General features: G+C 39.8%; 1 protein-coding gene across 8 annotated transcripts in view; it reads right to left on the reverse strand.

Moving 5' to 3' along the window:
* Positions 1–4,712: 4,712 nt before the first annotated feature.
* MOCOS (molybdenum cofactor sulfurase) overlaps positions 4,713–24,685 on the reverse strand; it is a 271,527-nt gene continuing 251,554 nt past the window's right edge. For all 8 annotated transcript variants that reach the window (XM_068671172.1, XM_068671171.1, XM_068671165.1 and 5 more), the window contains 5 exons: positions 23,447–23,571; positions 22,737–22,842; positions 18,664–18,790; positions 16,177–16,281; positions 4,713–8,316 (listed from right to left, as the gene is read on the reverse strand). In XM_068671172.1, the coding sequence (XP_068527273.1) occupies positions 8,170–8,316; positions 16,177–16,281; positions 18,664–18,790; positions 22,737–22,842; positions 23,447–23,571 (610 nt within the window). In that variant the 3' untranslated portion in view covers positions 4,713–8,169. The remainder of the gene's footprint in view (positions 8,317–16,176; positions 16,282–18,663; positions 18,791–22,736; positions 22,843–23,446; positions 23,572–24,685) is intronic.

Consider the following 24,685-nt stretch of genomic DNA (forward strand, 5'->3'; position numbering starts at 1 on the left):
TCCTAGAATGATTCCCAGCCTGACCCTCCCCTGTCCCAGCTCCATGCTGTTCCCTCAGGTCCTATCGCTGTCCCCAGAGAGCAGAGCTCAGTGCCTGCCCCTCCGCTCCCCTCGTGAGGAAGCTGTAGGCTGCTATGAGTAACTTTTCCAAGAATTAACTGACAATAACTAACATAATTTCAGTGACTTTAATCCAGGGTTCAGTAGTTAGTGGGCTGCAATAACCAGAATTGGTAGGATGAACTATGATAAGAAGCTTCATAAACCTATAAATTGTTTTTGTTTATATCAATGCATTGTACTATACATGAATAGTTTTATTATTCACATGTATTTTTGATATTCTTTCTAAACCCAATTTTGATAGTTTTTACCTACGGAGAATGTTGGGGACAGAAAAAAAATCCATCATTTCACTGTGTTCCAGCACTTGCTGTCTGATGCCCCTTTGCTTTTCTATCTCTGCCTGTTCTTTGTGATATGAAACTCATCATCAGAGACGTCAGAAAATACCCATGCAAACATAGGAAAATTTCCTAATATGGGCCATTTCTGAGAGTTACGTGTGTGTGTGTGTGTGTTAAGGGAATTGCCTTCCAGCATGCATTCCTCCTCACAGATAACGTAATGACTGATTCTATACATCCCCCTCTAACTGCTGAATCACTCTTGATTTTCTTCTGTTTGATTAATGTCACAGCCATTTTTCCAACTCATTGATTGTGTAATACTACTGTAAGGCTAACTTGTAGTCTCTAAACTCTGAAAGCTGTGTATGGTTTTGGCCTTTTCAAAGCAAAATTTCTCTTACAAAGTAGGAATTATAATTTAAGAAAATATTTTTGCCCATCAGTATTTTGGAGATTGTAACAGGAAGAAAATAGAAGGAATAAAATAGGCTATAGAATGACCCTCCCAGTCCAGGTGTTCTTATTTGAATAATATTTCTCTAATATAAGTGCAGATATATATGGTAATTGTAATACCTGATGATCTCATTTAAATGATACATCACTTCTTAAATACATGGTTGCTCGCCTGTATTGTTTTTACACTTTGAAACAAAGGCCTAGTAGGAATCCACTTGCATTTTTCATAACGTTTCAGGCAAGCTGCTGATGCACACAACCCTCAGTCTTGCTTGACTAATACAACCGATCATGTCAGGTTACCCACTCAATGAAATGTCAGGTTCTCTCTTCCTCGACATATTCCTCACTTTGCCCGTAAATAGTTCCAAATTACCACGCTGTGGCAGTAGGAAAAGCATGTGAGATTGAATGAATACCAAATGAATCCATTACACCACTACAAGACATAAAATAGCATGTTAAGTTGACAGAGTACTTCCCTAACATAAAACCATGCACTAGCTAACTAGAAACCCTCTGAGCTTAGCAAGCTAAATTAGCAAAGTCTACTGGCTTTTAATTGCTCTAATTGTCTCTGGCCATGACGTACAACCCAGGTGCTGTGGCAGGAGCTGGCAGTGGCTGTTTTCAGACCATGTTCGTGGGACAAATTCTGAGCAGGGCACAGCGGGTCAGGCGGTGTCTGGAGAGGGGCACGGGCCCCTGGTCCTGGGGCTTGAGATACTCAGGTTTCAGCCAGCTATCTAATGTAAGCTGCTCCATGGTGTATGATGAAAAAGAAAGGGTATAAAGCTGCATTACAGAACTTTATTCTGCCATTTTACATGTCTGAGGACTCCTGCCTGCACCGACTGCACCCATTTTGCTTAGCTAGAGGCCCAGCCGTGGGTCCGATGCAAAACATGGGCTGCCACATCCTGTGCTCCCTTGGAAAAACATGGGTGCTTTTTTTCAGAGGTGACTTTCCAAGACTAAAAATAAAATGCTTTAGACTGTTCTGCTTCTTGTGCTTGAAAATAGATAGATGAGCAGTGTAAACTCTTCCAGATTACGAGTGTTCGCCAGCCATGTCCCAATCCTGTAGCTTAGCTCTTTTTTCCAATTTCCTAGAGAGTCATGATGAGTTACTGAGGAACATTACATCTTCTTACAAGTACTGACTGACAAATAAACTAATACAGATGAGAGCTTTCTCTTTTCAAGCGCATTAAATCATTGCATTGAGCTTTGGTTATCAAGTCAAATACACAAATTGTGCATTCTGGTTCCTTAAAACAGAATAAAGGCAAACACTTGATGCAAGGCAAATTCAATTTCATTTCATTATTGAAGAATTCACTAAAAGAAACTTATTTAATATGGCACTAAATACAAAAGCTGTGGGGAGTCCATAGCATTTGGCTAAATCAGTGAAATTACAAATATCTAATACACAACCCACAGGAAATTACAACCATGAAAACAATGATGGATACCTCAGAGACTCTTTTATTTGTGGGAATGAGCAGGGTCCAGCAGTGCAGGGCCCTCTATAGTCTTCTAGGTTTGTTTTGTTTTGGGAAATAGTAACTTGTGAACTTTCAACAACTTTATCCGATCCATCCCTTATAAGTACCAGAAAACAACAGAGTTGACATTAGGTCATGGCTGGCATTTCAGACACATCCTTATGGAAAAACACAGCCTATTCAGAAACTGAAAGCTGATCTCACTTCTGGACTGAGAAGCCATCTCTGCATTACAAATTCCAGCCAGGGTACTTGAATCCAGATGGGACACTTACCTCTGAAAAGCAGCAGAAAGCATGAGATGAGCTCAAGGATGGAATATACTGGTCATCTGGGATAAGCTGATGTTGACATCCAGATTTTCACTGTGCTGACAATCTTTGGTTGCAGGTCTGGAATAGATGGGGTCACGCCAGAAACTGGGATTAACATAGAAATGCACCTAATTACAGGCTGTGCATGTGCAAGTGGTTCTCCATTTTCAGCATAATTTCAGATCTGTCATGAGGCGGCTGTACTCATGTCACACCAACAACCTTCGCCAGTACTTTCATCTGTCTATTCATTAGCTAGCAAACAGTAACTCAAAAGGGGCACATCGGTGACAAAATGGCAGCAGCACTGCACCAGACACTTCTTTTGTGTCTTCTAAATCAAACTCCCCTCGTTTCTTACATTGCGTCATACTTGGTGGGTATTAGAGAAACCCTTGAACAATTCTTGGTCACAAATGCCACCACACGCATTTTTTTTCTTTTTTTCATTTGTTCACTTTCCCCATCCTGCTTTTGCCATCGTCTGTTCCCTACGATCACAGCTCCTGATTACCATCCTTCCAGGATGACTTAATAGCAGAGCAGAAAGATGACTAAGTAGCTCTGTGACATGTATTGCTGTGATTACTACACAGAGGTTCCCTGTGTGCCTCTGCACATGGCAGTGATGCTCAGGGAGGGATGCCTCACGTCAAACCTCCCTAACATCTCTCTCTGCAGCCCTGAGTGAGTCACGTCCTAACGCAGGACACCTGCCTATTTTCTTTTCCACCAAAAGGGACCCACAATAGCCATCACACTGAGTTTTCATGAAAGGGAGGGAGCAGAGGCATCTTAAATGGCACCTTGCTTAAGAGGTACCTCTCTGTTGTTGATTCCGAGCCCTCTGAATCTGATTTGTAGGCCTGAGGGTACCGAAGTCCTTTCTTTCATAAAAATAAATTACAAACTCTGTGAAGGAGAGATGCGTCTTACTACTTTCTTTTAAAATCTGTCTTTAGGGGATGCTGCTTTTCTTTCCATCCCACATTTTTTTCTCTTCTTTTCGCTCTGGCCTCCAGGCTGGTGCACCTAGCAGGCGGTCAGAAACATGGGGTTGTTTCCTGCTTCTCCCTGAGAGGCCTCAACTCACATCTGCCGGGGTTGCCTCTTCCAAAACCCATTCGGGGCGTTCCCATCTGGTCTTGTTTTAGTTCCACGTTGCTCTGAAGTGCTGACAGCCCAAGGAAGGAAGGACACAAGCCTCTGTAGTCCACTGGCTGATGAGCCCAGTAGGGCAGAGGAGCGCCCTGCCTTCTCCTCCCATCCGCAGGGGCCGTGCCTATGTTTTGTCTGAGCGGCTGCCTCATGACAGCTGTGTAATCACAGGGATGGGGACATACGCACATCTTTCAACTCCATCGGAGCCACCTACCCGCTGGGTTACAGTCATTCTTCCCCTCCCATCCTCAGCGAGTCTGAAAGAGCGTGAATGGGTAGCTCAGAGTCACGCTCGGGTCCTGTCTCATTGTGTCCCTGTCCCTCTCTCTCTGGCTCAGTGAATCACGGATCATTTCCGTGTAAACCCGGTGAGAAGGGAGTGACGGGCCTTCCCTGCGATTCCCACACACGCCCAGCCCTGTTCAGTCCCCAGTCTCGCCTACTGCCCGTGGTTCATGCAGGGGGAAGGAAAGATGGTGCTGGATGCCTCCAGGCAAAGGAGAGGGAACTGGGCGCGCTCTTCTCTAACACCTTTGGTGAAGGCTCCGACCTCTAACCTCTGGATATCAGAGGTGGCTCCAGCGGGAGTGTCCCTGGAAAGATTTTACAGGAAACCAGTGATTATTACTGCATTATGTGCAGGGCCTGAACCGAGTATGCAACTGATTGGCATGCTGACTCGGCAGCAGCTGTCAGCGCGGTAGCTGCAGGAACACCTCACCTGTGAATCCCAGCAGCGATGAGACATCCTGCCAGTCAGCCACAGGCTCGCCCAGTGAGCCCAGCAATGCCTCAAAGCAGAACTTAGCATCTCCCGAGCTCGAAGTTCAAGAATGCAAACACCACCACTAGGCATGTCGAGCCCAATATGTATTTTATTGACCTCATTTCCAAGAAAGTTAAAAAAGAGACTGAAGAAGAAACGCATAGCATAATTTCCATAACTTATGAACAACAATCAAGTTATTATGCAGTCTTTCCTTTTGATTTGTACATGATTTGGACAGAAAAATGGCCAAAATTTTTGACCACATTTTGAAAGATGCCACTGAAAATGTATAAATGCAATGTGTCTGAATTATCTTAGTCATATCAGTGAACACAGTTCAGAGGCTTCTCCTAAAAATGCGGATTTATGTTCTGTGATTCCAGCCTCTTGGCTATTACTAGAGCTTGTAATAATCATAATTTTTGCCTCGAGATTTGAGAAGGAGTTAAGTCTCACAGAAAATGGAATGTGTCTGAATAATTTATCGTAAGGAAATATAGACTTAGTTTTCAAATATGTAGAGGACTTTCTACACACAGCAGTCTGGAAATGCTGTATTAAATACATTTTTTATCCATAGAAAGTAAATATATATCTGTAATTAGTCCAAAGATTTAATTTTGCCGCAATGAGAGTACTTAGATGAAAGAGTCTGCAGTCATATGAAATTGTATTTTTTCTATATACTCAGAACATTGAGAAGTGACCCCTTAATAAAGCACTTAATCTTTCTACATAATATACATGGTGTTTTGAAGTTTTTATGTCCTTTTCGCTCATGCCATACCTCAGTTTGTATTATGCTCAGTTTCTCAATTCTTTGAATTTTTTATCACATTATGGGAAGGATGTTCTTTCTACAAAACTTACAGTGCGTGATGTTTAAGCATGAATCCTCCTACTTCAAGATTTTCCACAAAGTATTGGCATTGAGAAGAATCTGTCTTCACTGATGGGAAGACATCTCAGTACTGGTGGTGACACTCCACTTACTATAAGGGAAATATTATTCTTTGTTGAGATGAAAGAATCCTTGCGTCTCTTCCATCAATCTGAAGCATTGTGACATTTCCTATCACTACAGTGCAAAGATGTTCCTTGTGAGAAATGCACAGAATATACTAATGAGAGTGTTCGTACATCAGAGAAACTGTTTTCCCCCCCCTGTAAAATGACAAAATTGTTCTTGATGCAATATTACTAGGCCACAGGAGAGAGAAAGTGTAATTGCCTGTAAATAATAGGCCAGAATGACCAAGCATGACATTTTTAAAGTTCAAATCCTCTCATCCTTAGTTATCATACATTGCATTAAGGCTATTTACAAACAGTATTTGTCAAGCCACTGTGTATCAAAGTGACTTATTTGCCAGTAAATCCAATAACAAGCAAAACAGAGCTTGCTGAGGTTTGCTTTCAATTTCCTCTTCTAACTTCTGTGCCATTTTAAACAAATGACATACTGGTGAGGTGAAGAGGACAGAGTAAAGTGCCAGAGATCACCTGAAGGTCAGCATACAGCAGGTCTCTTCATATTAAATTTGCCAGCACTGTGCTGGCTTTCTATCCAACAAAGCAATGTTCTGCATAACAGAAAGGCAAAGAGTGAAACAGCAAAAGAGATGTAGAAACCAGGAAACTGCTTTTCAAGCTTCCAAAAAGCCTGCTCATTACAACATCAGATAATTGACTATTAGACAGATAAAACCGCTGGCTTTCAAAGCAGACATCAAGGAGCATTGCTTGTGCTCTGAAGTGGAAGATACAACTCACAAAATCCTCAAAAACCTGATCCTCAGTTTACATACATATAAAACACCTCTCCCTATCCACGTATTTTATGGCAGGTTGTAAGAAACAGATAGTGTCTCTCCTTATTTCCATTACAAAGCTCTGCTGAGAGACTAATAACAGTCTGTTCCAGCTGAAGTGAGTAAAACCAGTTCTTCAAAAGAACAAAAAAAGAGAAAGGAAAGAAAAGACTACCTATCTGCTGAATTCTGATTCACACACCAGGTGATGCACTTCCCTTTTCCCACTGTATGCTGCTCTGGGGTAATCACTCCCTTTTCAGAAGGACTGTTTGACCAATTCTTTCACAAAGCTGCCTGCTCCCCTCGAGGGCTACGCTCAAAGACTCAAGCATTGATTCAGCCAGAAGCACTTTCACACAGTTTGAGCCAAAACTACTCCAAGGAAGGCCTAAATCATGCTGGATGAGAGAGTTCAGACAGTGCTTTTAATGGGGTCAAAATTTCCCTTCCCAATTGGCAATAAAGCAGCCAATCTAGAAGAATTTCCTTTTCCAGGAGGACTTCCTGGAAGTATGAAATTGCCCTGTGGCTGGTTGAACACATGCTGGCAGTCATAAAACACCTGGCCACAGTACGTTCAATCTTGTTTTATATTGCCTTCTCAAGGCTTCTTTTTCTTTCTTCCTCCCTCTCTCTCTCTTCCTCTCTCCCTCTTTCTCTCTCTCTCATTGTGTGGCTTTATTTATTTACTTATTTTTGCAAGAATTCACATATCAGTTAAGTCCTAGATTTCAGACAATCAGAAAGCATGAGTCATTTAGGGCAGTCAAGAACTTAAAAGCCTTCCAAGAAGGCATTATCAATTGCTTAGGAACTACCACAATGAGTAAGAAAAAAGAATGCTTTGACCTTTTCAGGATGGAGGAGCATTCAGACTTTCAAGAATTCCCTCAAGTGGATGTTTCAACATCTTGGCCATTTGAGATTGCTGAGCATAAGCAAAGTTTGTATAGAAATCATGACTGGATTAGTTGAGAAATCTCTAATTAGAAATAATATGTCAACAGTCTCAAATACGTACGGAAACATGTGTGGGAAGTCATCACATAAAACGGATCAGATAAAAAAGTGGCAAGTGGGAATGAGAAAAAGATGTCGAGAACAAATGGATGAAATTGCTTCATAGGAACATCTTTTTGTAAAGGCATACTGAATCTTCATTGATCTTTGTGTCTTTTTGGCATCCTCAGACACCTTTTCCCAAGATGATGACACATATTTTCCAATGCCAACGCACTCTTCTGTGCTTCAGACTGTCTGTACGTCACCTGCAGCTTCACTTTTGAAAAGCTGAAAGGACTGCCACTCTTCCACTATCCCGTTCCCACCTACGTTGTTTCTAAAGCACGTCCTGCATCCTCTCTTCCAAATGTGGTTTTAACAAAGCAGCATAAGGAAGTAGTTCATTGTTATGTTTACTTTCCTTCATTGAGATGTGGGTTTCTGACAACAACGCTGGGCTTGTTTTGGGAGTCATCCACTAGTAAAACTTGATCAAACCTGTTGCATCCTGAAGCAATTGAACAAAATAAGAGTTATGGTTGCTGTAACTTAATCGCAAGCAAAAACATGTAGGTGAGGTGTAATTATCAAGGGTACTGCCATCTGATAACGTTTACTGCAAACAGAAAATTAAAAAACTCAAAGCTGAAGCAAATGAGCGGAAGATTTTTTTCTTTTTGAATAACTGACTACTGACTTCTTCCTAGAGTTGCATGTAAGTCTCATCTTTTATCCTGAACATTTTTCTTCACTGGATGTTGGGCGTTGAATTTCTGTATTCTCCTTCAACACTGGAAGTACTTGAGACCCAACAGATAATGTATCTGGAAAGGACGAGCACAAAGGCTGGTTCATCAGGTACACGCCAAAGTTTGTCTGAAAAAAAAAAAAACAAACAACACAAAACAAAATATTCATTGAGATGCTACTCATGGTAAAGTAATCAGATCTATGGAGGATCTCACAACTCAGATATGCTTAGAAAAACAATATTGCTTTAAGAATAAGGATGTATGTGTGATCTCAATGTAATTAAGAACATTTTAACTAATTAACTATAATAGACTGGTAAACAAGAGCTAACCCCGTGCTATTTAAGAAGAATACCTTAAGTAAGTGGATAAATAACAGAGTATTTCATCATGAGTTCCACAGTATCATATATGTAATTTACACTCGCTCACAGTCTTGTCATTTAATGACTCTTCTGGCTTCTTGACAAATACGGTTAATACATTTCCACAAATAAAGGCTAGGCAGCATCAGCATGCATGTATGTTCAAACAGTGAGGAAAAGTCTTGTGTCTTCTACCATGATTTGTTTGCTTTCTTAACAGAACTTTGTACTGTCTAGCCTTGGTGAATTTCCCTTCATATGCCAGGGGAGGTTTAGGTTGGATGTTAGGAAGAACTTCTTTACCGAAAGGGTTGTTAGACATTGGAACAGTCTGCCCAGGGAAGTGGTAGAGTCACCATCCCTGGAGGTCTTTAAAAGACGTTTAGATGTAGAGCTTAGGGATATGGTTTAGTGGAGGACTGTTAGTGTTATGTCAGAGGTTGGACTCGATGATCTTGAGGTCTCTTCCAACCTAGAAATTCTGTGATTCTGTGTGATTAATATCTTAGTGTATTTTACAGAAAATATTCAGAAAGTTTGTTTTATTATAATTAACGCTTGTTATCTGTCATTAGCGATGAAGCCAGCCTATGTAAATATAACAAATACTTAGATATGTCCTTGTATTACTGGATAATAAAGAAACAAGAAGGAGGATAACCACTTCACCTACTATATAAATGCTCAGAGGCACTGAAAATCTGGTCTGAGTGTCTGCACTCCCATGTATGGTATTAATTTTAAGGACATTAGACATTACAGTTACAGCTACGAACAGCTGGGTGTGATGTGGAAATGTCACATTAAACACTGGCGTGCTTCTGTGGTTTTATTTTCCACCTGTGGAGAACATAGAAACGTGCAGCAAGAAACAGATTTGCAACCTTAGGATAATATTTTCCAAGCAATCAGAAAACAGTTAGCTTAAAAAAATACTTAAGAAAGAAATAAACTAACACTGAAGACCATGTTAAATTGGTAATTGAATTTTATACTTCAGAATGTCTTTGCTCTTCAAACCGAAGGACTTGGAAAGCCAACATTAGTTTTCTTGTCAATTTTTTACAATTTCAATAAAAAGTATTTGATTTTCATAGGCTACAAATGAACAGTCATTTGAAAGCGTAATATAAATAAATAAGCAAATGTAATTCATTTGGTATGTCTGAACAAACACATTTTTTAAATAAAACTCTGCACTCCTTCTCCATTTCCTGATGACATTTTTTGCCATTGTTCAGATCAATGATCCTTAAACAGAGGGAATTACATTTACAGCAGGTTTAGAAAAATATACTAAAGGAATTGCAATAAATTAAAAGTAACCAAATGTATTGGTTGAATTTAAGGGAGCATGTTTGATAGGCTTAAAATGCAGGATGTTTACTCAAATTCCTGCACTATATAATTATATAAAAATACAGTAATGAGGTAACATGAAACAGCTTTTAGTCTTCAAAGAATTAGCAAGATTTAAGGCTGAGACCTACTCTCAAGCAACTGCGATGCCATAAAGCAGAGATCTATCCAAACATTGCCCCAGTATGGCTCTGAACTGGGGTCTTTCTCTTTCATTTGTAATTCTAAACATTACAATGAAAAATCGTAAAAAAAATAGTGAAAAGTAAATCTTTTTGGTTGTTTCTGTTATTTCTTCATCTCACAGGCATTCCACCTAAATGGACCTGATCAGGCCTGTCCTACTAATGATACTTTTTGGGTACCAGTGACCACAGTGGTGCCAACACCAGTGGATGTAGTGGGGTAGATCCTTCTGGTGAGTGTTCGAGTATGAAATGCTGTGGAGTGACCTCAGTGCAGCAGGATCCCAATCCACTAGCACAGTGACTGCACTGGATAAACCATAATAGCAAAATGGTAAGTCAGTAACTGCTTCATTTAAAATATGAGAGTACATAATATTAATACCCTTTTCTTGTTTTTCTCTTATTTGTTGATATGCGGTGGTTTCTCCACTGGCATAAATAACGTCTTTTTCAGCCTTGAAATTAATATCCTGCATTTAATTCCTGCACCCTAATGTAAAAATGACAGTTGCCATAATTTAATTGTTTAAAAAAAACAGGCAATCATAAAACAAGTATTATAAAATGAATATTAGTCCACGCTACCCCATACTTCACACAGGAAGGAATTTTGTAACTCATCTGTGTTAGTCAACTAATTTGATACGTGAAAATTTTTAACGTATATTCACTGTATTGACAACTTGACTTACCTTAAAAAGACTAACATAAATCTAGGCAGATTGTTCAGTATGGATAATTTAATTTACCTTATTTCTATTGCTCTGAATCATTCAGCCACGTTTTTTTTTCTTAAAGCACTTTAAACCCCCCATGATTATTTAAGAAAAGGTGTGTGTGAGTGTATCTTATTTGCAGGAGTTCTTAAATACTATTTTAATGCATTAAAATATTGCAATTATTTCTCTACTCTGACTGGGCATCTAGGTCTCAGTATTTTTTTGAGTTCTGAGCCTGGATGATGACTAAGGAGTTTTCAAGGTGATATTATATTGATGGTATACATATTTCGGTATTAATGCCTGTTTGGATGAGTGTTTTCCTGTAAAATCACTTTCATTGCTGACATCTTGGCCTTCTGAATGACCAGAAATTTGCTTGTGATTACCAGAAATGGATTTAGTATCTTTTAAGTAAATTTCCTTGCTTTTCTAGTAATTACAAATATTGACTCAGCAAAAATACCCCCAAACAACCACAAAAGCTGCACATCCTGTCATTCTGACTCTGTTTCAAGAGAATGACAAAATGTGGAAAATTGTCCCTTCTCACATTTCAGTGTTGAAAAATGAGGCTTTCAGACACAGCGATTACAGCCTGCAGAGTCATTACAATGAACTGCATAATCTCCTTCTGCTGTTGCTACCCTTTCCCAACTTCAAGGGCATTTTATTTGGCATATAAACTCTCCAGAGCACACCCAGAGCAGAGCAAAGGGCTGGATTGTGACACAGGTGGCAGCAGGGACTCTTCCTATCACTCTCAAACTTCACGCAAAGCTTCTTGATCAGTAAAACTACAACATTCACTGCTGGGATAAAAGGATGAAACGTACCTACTCTTGCCAACAGTGAATCACACGATAGTCATCACACTCACTGAAAGGAGGAGCTATAAAATGCTGTCATTCCTGCATGTTGTTTCAAATATTTTTACTGGACCAACAGCAATATGCACTTGGATGTTTACTGGCAGAGGAACATCCTGGGTACCCTGTCTCCTTTTGTTAGACAGAAATGGGAGGTGCTACACTTGACAAAGGCCTTTAAGATGAGAAGCCTTTAAGATACTGCTCCTAAACAGTTGGTTAATTCAAACTTGCACTTGGTAGGGAAAGTGCCCTGCTAGAATGTGTAACAAGCACACAAACAACACTGCATGCTAACACTTGGCTTTGGGTAGAGGAGCTCTAGATTGTGCCCCTGGATGTAGCACAGCTGCTTTCTATCAACAGATAAATTCACCTGCTCTCTTTATTCTTATAACATAACCTCCCTCCCATGCGAAGGTTTGGAAGATGCAATTATTAAAGCTGCGTGATTTTATTTCTTTTTAATGCAAGGATGTTTTATTAGCTCTGATTGCACCAAAACTTATCAGTAAAGGCTTACAAAATAAGTCAGTTAAGCTCTCTTTAACTATTTGAAGGGAGATTGTGGGGAGCTGGGGGTCGGCCTCTTCTCACAGATAACTAGTGATAGGACTAGAAGGAATGGCCTCAAGTTGAGCCAGAGGAGGTTCAGGTTGGAAATGAGGAGACATTTCTTCTCAGAAAGAGCAGTCAGGCATTGGAACAGGTTGCCCAGGGAGGTGGTGGAGTCACCGTCCCCGGGGTGGTGCTGGATGTGGTGCTTAGGGACACGGTTTAGTGGGTGACAGTGGTGGTAGGGGGATGATTGGACCAGATGATCTTGGAGGTCTTTTCCAACCTTAATACTTCTGTGATTCTCTGAAAATAGGGTAGTGGAAGCACTTGCTTTTAATATGTTAATTTTTCATATTGGAAAGAAAGAAAAGTTTTAACTTGATGTCAAAAAGCCCCAAACGTTTTGTTGAAAATGTCTGGACAGCAGAGTGTTTTATTAAGAACTGATTTTCCTTTGCTCTCTACCTTAAAGAAACGTATTTCCCACTTTGCACACGAACAAGAAAAGAAGCGTATTATTTCAGAGGTCTATTAATTACACCAGTCACTGTTTGCAAGTGTTCCAGATCTTTGGATGAAAAGCAGTGCACAGTGTAAAGCCCTGCATTACTATGAAAATGATGATAATGATGCATCAGATAAGAGAAGTCATTTGCTATCCTTGCTAACGTTTCACTAAGCAGTCCAAAGGCGTGGCGTCTAATTCCGCAGGAAAGGGAGCTCTCCCAGGCACAATGAGAGACATAAAAGAGGATCAACAGCCCACAGGAAAAAAACACAAACCTTTTCAGTGCAGAAGGGCATGTGCAAACACAATGGATTTCCCTTGATGTACCGCTATCCATACATTCCATGCATACAGGCTGCCGGGGCAGGCTGCTAATGCAATTCCCTTTGCTACCTTGACAGCAAGTCCCAGCTCATAGCACTGCTGCAAATCCACCACAGGGCTTCCGCTATTGTTAGTGTTAAACTGCATCTGCAAAGCCCAGAAGATGGGCAAGAATTCAGTGTTCCCTCCTTCCTGTCCCTGTGCCTTTTGCATCAGGTGGTGACGCATGGGGAACAGCATGTGGCTATTTTTATGCTATTTGCTTAATGTAGTTATCTAGTCTTTTGTAGCCTTCTGCAGCCACAGAGAGCTCTGTCACAGAAGGAGAGCTCATTTTTTCCTTTTCAGTCAAAAATTACAGAAGGAATTCTTAATGAGTACTTTTTCAGAACTTGTGGCAGTAGAACTGAAGTTCGCTTTGTAGAGATGTTTGCATTTTATTTCAAACAATGTGAAAAAAAGGTTTCATAAAAAGTAGCTGGCTGGGCTTCATTATCCTTCCGTACATTTATAGGGAAACATGCAAATTGCTTGTGTGGCTAATTACAGTAGCTGGTCCTGGCTTTCAGTAGTAATCCACGTATTCAAAGCCTCAGTCTTTCAGCTTGGAGCAACAGGTTCTCAGAGTCTCGGAGGAATGGAGAAAAATATGATTTCAGAAATAAATATTGAACCTCCTCTTACAAGCCTTACTTTATTGATCATTATTGAAGTTCATTGGCAGTGCTTTAGTTAGGGCTACCAGCTTGACAGAGTACAATACATTACTCTGGGTTGGTATTCTTGGAAAAAAATAAAACAAAATGTTAAATATTGACATCTGGCATGCAGGATTTGCTGGCCATTCACACGTGCGGTGTCTTTAATGTTTTGCAAATTGAGCAACAACAATGGCCTTTCAAAAATATCAGTTCCCCTTGTACTGGGAAATTAGCTTAAATCATATTTGCTGCATTTGTTGTACTTCAAATTGTGTTGCTGACAGCTGGGAACAAACACAGCTAGATTCCTTCACCGAATCTGTGTTCGATAAAAATAATAAAGTGATGTCTATTAGATGACTCCTCACCAGAAAAGCACATGCTACAGACATGAGTCACCAGAGGATTAGCTCCGCAATTTAGCACAGCCACATGAACTTGGTGTTGCTTCCCCCTCCTTGCTGTGGAAGGTTTGGATGAGTGTCCTCTGCCAGGACCACTGAGCACACTGAAGATGCCAAAGCCCTCAGGTGCTACTCACTGATAAGCAGCTGGTGACCATCACCCCACAGATGACTTGCAGGAGGAAGGGGCTGCGAGGTCTTCACAGACCGACTCAGGCGAGCTATCAGTTCAAATTATCTCTTTTGGCTGTTGAGCTTACCAGAAGACTTGGCCCTATGCAGAGCAGGGCATGCTCAAAAGGCTCCTTCTGCCAGCAACGCTGAGAGTAATCTTTGGCTGAAGGTTGGGAAAAATAAAAGAGCTGAAGGCCCTGTTCTCTGCAGCATGAGTATCTTTGCACAGCTGAGGGAGGCAAAGCACTCCCCTGCTGTGAATAGCAGCACTGTGCTCTGCAGCGCCTTGCCTTGCCCTGCTCCTTTTATCTGACGCCAGGTTCTCAAGAGGCTGGATGGCTCTCTCTGCCTTAATTCTGTAGGAATGAGTCACATGGTCCTACGAGTGTTCATATCAAGAAAGCCTTTGCATTGCCAAGGTTAATCAAAACCAAAGAGAAGCTCTTTTTTTTTTTTCTTGCTGTGGGAAGCATGCAGGAGATGCTTTGCCTCTCCTGAGAAGCTGTGTTCCTGGGAAGTGGTCCTTGCCACCTGAGAAGGTCCCCAAATACAGATTGCTGTTCCTCTGCAGAGGCTTTAAGTCACAATCGAGCACATAGAGCCCTCTATGCATCATGTGGAAACAGGGCAGCACCCCTACCCAGAAAATGCTCGGCAGTGCCCCGTTACCTGGAGAAGGCTCTTGTCCTCAGGCTACCCACCATGGCCAGAAGCTCCTCTCACAACCGCACATGTACTGCGATAATCTGGATGCCAGAGCCTGCCGTTCAACCCCAAGTCATCTCAGGTCAGCAGGAAGCCGTGCCTGGGCAGCCAGCCCCTGCCTGCTCGCCTCCCTCCCTGCACCAGGCAGCTGGCTCCCAGACGGAGCCAGCCAGCGGGGCTATTCCCCCAGGATAACACTCATTGGAAATGGAGCTCTTTGTTTGCCTAATGAGTCACCGAGACAAATTGATTTTTTTTTTTAATTTTTTTATTTTTTTTTAACAAAGAGGGCATTATTTGTAACTTGGTTGTGCATTGTTTGGGTGAACAATTTGCAACCTGTTTGTTATTGCTCTGCCTCCGTGCTGTGCCCAGTCTCTGGTGTTTGGCTGTTATTGGCGAGGCTTCTGAGCCCGGAGTGGCCGATGAACTTTTACAAGAGAAGCTTAACAGTAAAGAGTGAATTCAGAGCAAGGATTTTCAGCTAAATAAATACTTCTGAGGGGATTTGTGAAGCTTTTAGGATGCCAAACTGTCTAGCCATCGTCTGAGTACTCTCAGTTCCAAGAAGTAATGCGACCTGAGCAAGCAGAAAGACTCCAAAGCAACGCCTCGTGTTTCAAACCTATTCCCCAGTCTCTTTCCTAATCAATTACTCTCAACTTTGTCTATATTCATGTCTGCTCTGCATTTCCTGCTAAGTAGTTTTTCTCAACAAGAGTAAGGTTGAGTCTTAGGAGCTAATTGTGTCATCACAAGCGCTTGGTGATTTTTCTGCACATTTCTCTTCTTGAATGACATCAACACATTGGCTCATGTTTGCCAAGACCAAAATAAACACATTGTAAAGTGGTACATACCGAACAATAGCAAGAACAATAAAAAATAATTCATATTAATAGCCAATTGCTGAATTTAAAATGTGTTGAACATTTTACGGAAATAAAAGATATCATATCTGGGTTGCAAGTGCATCCTCTTTTGACTGCAAAAACAAATGGTAATGATTAGCATAAAAATGTAATTGTAAATATTCTCTCAGCAGGTATTTCTCTATGCATGCAATGCACTACATCTTTCTGTACAGCTATTTTTGAGTAACTTACTGACCTTTCTACCTCTTGCAGCAGACAGAGACTGCAGAACTTCTTTGTTTCGCTCCCCAGACTGTTGATCAATGCAGATTATTTGACACCTGCTACACGGACCCACAACCTGAAATTTCAGTTAAAGAAGGTCACTGCTATATGTCAAAACAGTACAACATGGAACAGTACAAGCTTCTGACTAGCATATCATAAAAAATATGTTTTCCGTATTTTTCTTATGTTATTTAATGCTTTAATTACATAAGAGGTCAGTCCTGTTCCCCTAACATAGGAACATTTTCCAAGGGTCCACTTGCAAAGCTATCACTGCATTTTTAGTTCTTTTTTTTTTTTTTTTTTTTTTTTAAATAAAACTTTCCCAGAAACAGAATATGAGAAATACCAAGCATTTACATATTTATATTTCCTGATGGCTTAACTTTGTGGGCTGGCAGGGCTACTTGCTCAAAGGAGAACTGAAGACAAAATTAAGCCAAGGCCTCAGGATTTAACCAAAGGAGGACTCTCTTGGAGCTAAACTAACAGGCCTTGGTTAACAGTTTTTCCATGCAATTGAAACGCACCGTATCCCATGTTCTTTCTTATAGGCATTGCACTTGTAGATAATCAGAATGCAAAATGTGAATTTCCACAAGTTTATATAAGCAGAAGGAATAATGAGATCCTCTAGTTTAACACCATATATAATACAAAGCATGGTTCTTAAAGTTAATTCTTGTTTGAAATAGGGTCGGTTAAAAGGGGGAAAAAAGAAAAAAAAAAAACAACCACATTTTTTTCTTACCTTTTAAAGCATTAAAATGAAGAAAAAAGACAAATTCCAGTTTTGCTTGCTACAGCATCCCCACCTTTAGCAAAGCTCTACATTTTACAAAATAACTCTTCTTTAAAATATCTCAATATAAACTTTCTACTGTTGCAAAATTTGTCATAATTTCAAATAGGTCAAATAATTAAACCTTACACTGCAAATATTTCTATACGCTGTTCTGAAGTGCTGTTTTATTTCTTTGAGGTACGTCTAGAACTGTTTGTACAACTCTTCACTGTAACCATTAAAACCGTATATTTGGCTCAGCTTTTTCAGAAGATGATTTTCCACTGCTTTAATATTTTATTAAAAGGAAAACAAGACAAAAGAAGGAAATATCTTCCCCTACTTTTCTTTGTTCAACAGCATCTTCTATTGTTTTCCTGGCATCAAGCACCATTAACGTAATTTCTACTGTTACAACATCAGTATCTGGATAGCAGAGACTGGAAACGAGAATGCAAGTTGCATAAGCCTTTCTATTTTTGGCTTGCATTCCTAAGGTATTTCAATGCCAGAAACAGGAAAGCAGTTTTATCCTGAATATACTGTAGTTTTACAGTATATTCCACAACTGGATCCTGAGCTGCAACTCAGCTCCCTACTGCAACTCTGGACTCCAACAAAATATACATCAAGGGTTTTGTCTTCTGTATTCCTTATCTCCTACCTGCAGAATTTTTCCTCATTTTTCTTTAACTCATATTTCAGCTTGCTGATCAAAGTATGTGTAAGAAGAGAGAGGATGGGTCATAATTTCTACCCTTACTGAAAACACGGCCTTTCCATTTCTTAGGATATGCTGACCAGAAACAATTAGGAGTGATTTCTATCATGGCTTCTAGATCTGACATTAACACTTCTCATATTCACACCTTTCACTGTCATCCCTAAGTAAACGATGAATAAACCCCTTTCACATCCTAGACAATGCATTTAAAAGTACACATCTCCTAGCTAAGGACCAGACAAATCCAATACAACACGTAATGCATATATTCATCTTTTCCTTTGGTTTCTTGTGTTGCTTCTTCATGGAACTTTTGTTGAACTTCTTCTAAAAAGAATTTCTTTGCCAACAAAGTTTGACTTGATAGCATTTTCCTTACAGTACAAAGCACATTATGTTGTTATATATGACATGAAGAATAACGTATGGAACAGCCCTACCTAAGGCTAGACTAAGAAACATGTCCTGAATGGAGATTAGGATGCATACACCAGAGAGCAATAGACAGTGATCATTCACTGGTATTCATGTCCAGGCTTTTGGCAATCATTTTCTTAATGTGCAGCAATCTGAGACTGCATTTGGACTATCACACTTAAAAGCTGCTCATATTCTCTTGTTACAAGCTGGCTCAATATTTGCTGCAAACTCAGCCTCAAAACAGTGATTATTTTTCACCTCAGTTGGATGGAGGTGGGAAATTTTATGAATTATGAAATAACAAAAAGGGTGGATAAATATGTCAAAACCTCTCACTTATATTGCAGCATGTTTGTCACAGGTTACACCAGGTTTTTTTTACACACTTCATAAATTGCATCTGCACACACTGTGCCACCCATATTCCAGTCAAAGCCTTACAAAAATTGCTCTGTCTCCAAGTTCAAAATGCTTTGTGCTAGAGGACAAGATCCTGTAGGGCTAGGACGAGGGAGATAAGTTCATACCTGGAATCGCAGAGCACCTATTGAAATCTCAGCCCATTCTTCTTCTTCAAAGGACTCTGGTGCACTGATGACAATGTTGGCACGGAAACGCCGGATTAATTCCTCCATTTCCAATGGCTCTTCCAATCTGTACCACAGAGTTCACAACAGAAAAGAAAGAATAGGCTTTATTAACGAGTTCGGCACTAGTTCTGCACTAGTTTTTTGTGCTGTAAGAAGCTAGTGGCTAATAGGATTCATCAAACAGATGAATCTCCATAATAATTTGGACCAATTTTTATTGCAAAGGCTATAAAAAAGGCACAAGGTATTTGACTAGAATTTGTAATGATCTAGGTGGTTTATTCAGGGCTGTAACCTGGAACTGTAAAGTAGGCAGGAAAGCATGCGGAGTGGCAATTATAGATAATGCATATGAGAAAAATTCCTTATTAGTTATATGCAAGGTTAATGGTAACAAATAAAAAGATCTTTTGACAAAGCTGGTTTAAATTTGATTGGTTAAATGCTTCTAAAAAGAAAGCAAATACAAGCATATTCTGCATATTCTGCAGTAGCAAAAGGGACAAAAATTACAGATGCTGAAGGTGAAAAAGGCCAGTAAGGTATTTTATGAGAGAAATGTATTCCTTATATTATTATTTGCCTTTAGGTTGCAACAGATTGCACCAAATGACAGGTGTTTTGAAAAAAATTAATCTCTGCGTGGAGATATCTCCACCTCTTTACAAGCATTTGAACTGCCAGGGTGTAGATTTGTGTCAGTGCTGAGGACATACATGAGGGAGACAGAAGAGCAGACTGCATACAAATATCAGAAAACTGGCTGCACCTCTGAATTGTCATCACTGCTGTCCTTCTAAAGGAGAATCCTACCTGTACCATAAAAAAGGACAGCCCTAAAAATCGTAAGAGAGGTTCTCTGAAGTGGGGCAGAACAATTCATTTTGCATTAGCTATGATGGACGTGAACAACTTCCAAAGGACAAAAAGTTTAAAATCTGTGTTTTAATTAAAATATGGAAAAACATGTAAAATCAAAGCACAGGGAAAACTGTTCACATCAAACAGTCTTGGCAGAATAGGTCTGTTAGGTGAAAAAAAGGCTTGATTTTATTTTAAATAGTCTGGATGATCTTCTTTAGCAGACAAATGTGCATAAGGATAAATCAACTTTCAGGCAAACCACACAACCCTGGCTCCAACAAGCTTTCGCTGTTCACAAGGCTCCCAGAAGCCTGGGGGTAGAAAGTGGGGTGGGAAGCTGAAGGGCTCCAAGTTTTCCCTAGAGATCCCACAAGCATGTCTCAATCCATGGCAGAGGCAATGCTTATCACGATTGGAGTAGACAGGAGCCAAAGGAAAGTGCAGACTATGCTGATGCTGGAAGTGGCAGGGAAGAAACTAGCAGTTAGTGATGAACAAATTCAGGTCCACTGTTTTGCTTCCTGCCTTTGCTGTGTACTGTGTTGAGACCTGGCTGAAAGGAGTTTGGGCGCTGCGCAGAGGGAGCTTTGAATGCATTTCGTGACATGTGGGCATCAGCTACCTAAGCTGGTATTAATGGGGGCATCAAAAGCCCCAGTAACCAAAGATCTGGGCTCAAAATGCCCTGAACCAGCTGCTAAAAACTACTTTTAGTTTCTACTTTCAGCCCTTGCTGCTGCTCCTCCGAGTCTGAAGTGCCCACACTCCTACTCACCTCCAAAATAACTCCGCTCTCCCACACCTATCCCCAGCCCTCAGAACTGCTTGTAACTACTTGGCAGCATTTATCGGAGTAAATACGCATTATTTCCCCTCCCTTAAAACATCAATCAGTTGGATAGAGGCACCTTCATCCTGCAAATCTCAACAAGGATCTGTTGCGAAAATCAATGTTATTTGCCAAAGCTAGCTTGAGTACTTAGGATTTTCCACAGCAGTGGGCCCTGCAATGCAGAAAGCATTCCATATATTTAACGGGCAAACCTGAAAATGATTATTTTCACCTTCAGGGGAGTATTTGTATTGAGAACATTTGGGCATGAGGCCAGGCCACGGGGATTTTCATGGGGGTGGCCTATAACGGCAACAGCAGAGATGAGTGTCTCATTACACATGTAGTTCTCTATCAGTATGTTACGTTCTAATTTTTAATTAAATTGCTGTTACTGTTTTAGATCACCTCTCAAGACCCAAATGTAAAGGGGAAGATTAATTCTACTAACTACAGAAGATGCTAAGAAAGAGAAACTATTAAGACTCAACTGAAGATTGAAAGGGTCCTATAAATCTTAGCAGTTTTCCATTAAATAAAACCAAACGCACATGCCAAGAAGATAACTAACACTTTCTAAAAAAGAAAGCCATTTAATAAAGACCACTACATGCAGATTCTTCAATGTTTATTGCATAATTCAACATTTTGGAAGTTTGTACACTGTGATTCAGTAGCAGTTCAGAACAATGATGCAGTATATAATAAATTAGATATTAGATTAGATATTAGGAAGAAATTCTTTACTCTGGGGGTAGTGGGGCACTGGCACAGGTTGGCCACAGAAGCTGTGGATGTCCCATCCCTGGAGGTGTTCAAGGCCAGGCTGGATGGGGCTTTGGGCAACCTGGTCTGGTGGGAGGTGTCCCTGCCTGTGGCAGGGGGGTTGGAACCACACGAACCTTAAGGTCCCTTCCAACCCAAACCATTCTATGCCTGTATGATTGTATGATGCTGAATTAATTTTCTCAGCACTCTGAGAAAGCACTGCATGGCAAAATAAGGAGTAGTTCTCCAAGTTGTGCTGCAGAGTGGGTAGTGAGCAACTCCAGTCACATCTGGAGTTTTCTTTGAGAACAAAGAAATTACAAACCAAGTTGTACTGGGAGGAACACTGGAAGATATTAAGTGCAAAAACAGTGTATCATCTGACGTTGTATATTTCAAAGTTCCCCATCATCCTTCATCATCACTTGCTGCTTCATCTGGTCCCTTCACTTTTTCTTTATACTCAAATCCCATATCAGGCTTCTCACTGGATCTCACCATGGAAAACGCCCACTGTGAGTAAGGGATGCCTGCAATCATTGTTTGGCCAAGGAGATGTAAACCAGACAGTCAAGCCTCAAAAGAAGGCATTAATTATCACTGAGAAAAGGTAGTTAAAAAAAGAAATTTTTCCCAGGATACTGCTGTCACATGCTGAAATTGCCCAACTGCTTCTTCCTAAAGAAAGAAAACCCTCAGGCAATTCAAGTTGATCTGTAGTGGTGCTTAATGCAGTCAGTGGTTTTAAACCCCAAAGCCATATACCCATCTTCCTACAGCTATATATATGTACATGTATATATGAATAACTCTGAAAAGGAGTTTCATTGCAGGGCAACATATTTGGTGGGTGACCTAAAGGAGAGAAGGTGTTTCCAAGCAGAGGCAGGATAGTTTGGTGAGACAAGAAAAGGGGAGCGTGAGCTCATAAAAAAACACATGGGTTGTTGGGGGCACAGCTATGATAGAGGCCCTGTGGAAGGATTTTCTATGGAATTTAGGGCAGTTCTCAGTTCAAGAAAGAACAATATGATCAGGTTATGAAAATTTAGTTAGTATTGGGTTCCTTATCTTTGAACTTTGTGCCAATCAAATGTTTCATGTGTTGCCTGTATCTCCCACTTTGGTACTAGTAATGCAAAATAAAATAAATAAATAAATAAATAAATATGGTCCTGCAAATAGTTTAAAAATATTTCTGTTATGAGTGTTTGCTCTAACCTGAACCCCTTCCATGGGGAAAATATATTTCGGTAAGTAGGAAGACCTTCAATTTTCATCTAATAGATTATGTCGAGGAAAACTTATTATCTGTGTTCTTCCCACAAACAGAAATTGGTTGATTCCTGACAGTCTCCTACCACCAGATCAATTGACAAGAATTTTGTTTAAGTTCTCATAAAGATGACTGGCAGGCAGGTTATATTTAGGCATTTAACCCAAGTTTTCAGGAAGTCTCTCTCATTTTCTAGATAAACAATTACATCGGTATCTTCTGGCAAGACGCTGGAATCCAAGATGGCTGTTGAAGGCAGAAGGACCTTACCTTGCAGAAATATGTTCTTTCAGCTGCAGAATGCTTGCTACATTTATCAGGAGGTACTGTGCTTCATTCACAAGAGAGAGTGAGATGCTTGTAGCACAGGTTGGACCTAAGAAAGATCAATTCAACATTATAAAATAATTGTTAAAAATCAGGAAGATTATACGAGTAATTTCACCTCATCTTTCCCTTGACCTCTTATTCTTTCTCATTAAATTTTTTTTTCATTGGTCTTAGACACTAAGGGAAGACTCCAAGAATTTCCTCAGAACTGTAAATCATCATTATATAATGCATTCAGAAAACAAGATAGAGCTGAGATTTTAACAGTTTTGTAAAATAATTTACAACAGCAATAACTATGGATTTTCAATGTTCTTTAATTTGATTGCTTTTGTAATGAAATTTAGTATAAAAATAAATTATTTGTTTATAGATTTTTCATGACCATTTTTCAAAATTATCATTGAATTTTCAGACAAAATCATTGTAATTATGATAAAAATAAAACAAAAAGACTGAGGTATTTGTACATTTTCACCAAACGTTAAAAAAGCACATAAGCACAGTTTGGGTATAAATGAACCCTTAGAAGCTTACTAGGTCAATAATGCTTGACTCTTTCACTCTTTATCAGGGTAATTTTAAATTCATTGTGACTCCATATTTACTAATTGAGGAACCACATTTTTTTTTTAGGAATGATAACTAACCTTTTGTATTTTTATGTTGCATGCTGTTTTTCTTGTCTGGACATTGTCTTATCAAGCGACATGGACGACCAAGAAACATAGAGAACCAGCCAGCAGTTTTTTCTCCACAGTCATACGTTTTTACCCTATCATGAGAAAAAAAGGACTTAACAAAATTTGATTGCCAAAACATTAATTTGCAAAACTGAAGACAAACGACAAAGATGTTTCTTCTGCTTCTTTGCATATAAAAAATACTGAATCTGTATTGTCTGATGAGTGATAAAGCAGACGTGAAGTTCTGCTTAATTTTATTTCCCAATTTCCTCAACTTTACTCTGTTAGTCTTGAAGTTAATATTCATGAGATCTAATTTAGTATTATACAATTATTGTGGAATAAAGGATTATGTAGCTTTAGTGTTTAAGACACTGACTCTGAAGTACAGTAAGTGGTAGTCTGTATTACAACATTACAATGCAGTATTATGAAAAAGTTACTTTCCGGTCTGTGCTTTTTACTAAGACAAAGAGGATTAATCTGAGTTGAATTTAAGATCGTCCCACTGTGCGACACTGTATGTAATTTTTAACGATCCCATCAGATACAACGATGTTCATTCATGTTAATGTTAATACAGACACTTCACATTAAAACAAGTCTCCACTAGCAGAGCCCAACCAGCAGTTTTTCTCTACCTAAAGATGGTTCCCATTAGTAGTAACTTGTCTAGTGAGTTATGCAAGGCTGGCAATAGATTTGCCATTTTTACCTGGATCTAAGCTCTACTAGATGGATTTTCATCTTTCTCTCATTTCAGGAAGGACATAGATCAGACCTATTTGCCATTAGCATCCTCAACCCAGATGAAACTTAACTTCAATATAATAAAACCTGGGCTTCTGGTTTTAGTTAGTTGTCTGGTTCATTGACTACAAAAGGAAATTTGACTGATATCTAACTTTTAAATGGCGTAAACAGGTTAGAGGAATGCAAATTCTCACAATGATCTAGGCAGGATTCTTGTAGTAAGGAAAGTGAGGTAGCAGCAGTCCTGTGCTCACCTCTGCTACTCCTACAAAGAAGCTGCTTTGTACGGTGACCCTCTGCTCTGTGATACAAGAAAAAAGTTCCTCGTAGTAAAAGATGCTAAACCCTAGGATTAAGAGAGGAAGTGGCTTGGCTTTACAAAACATTCAATTGCATTTTACAGGTAGAAAGCCAGAAAAAGAGAAATCAATAGATTTTATAATTCCACAG

The sequence above is a fragment of the Anas acuta genome, chromosome 2 (genome assembly GCF_963932015.1).
Source record: "Anas acuta chromosome 2, bAnaAcu1.1, whole genome shotgun sequence".
Taxonomy (NCBI): domain Eukaryota; kingdom Metazoa; phylum Chordata; class Aves; order Anseriformes; family Anatidae; genus Anas; species Anas acuta.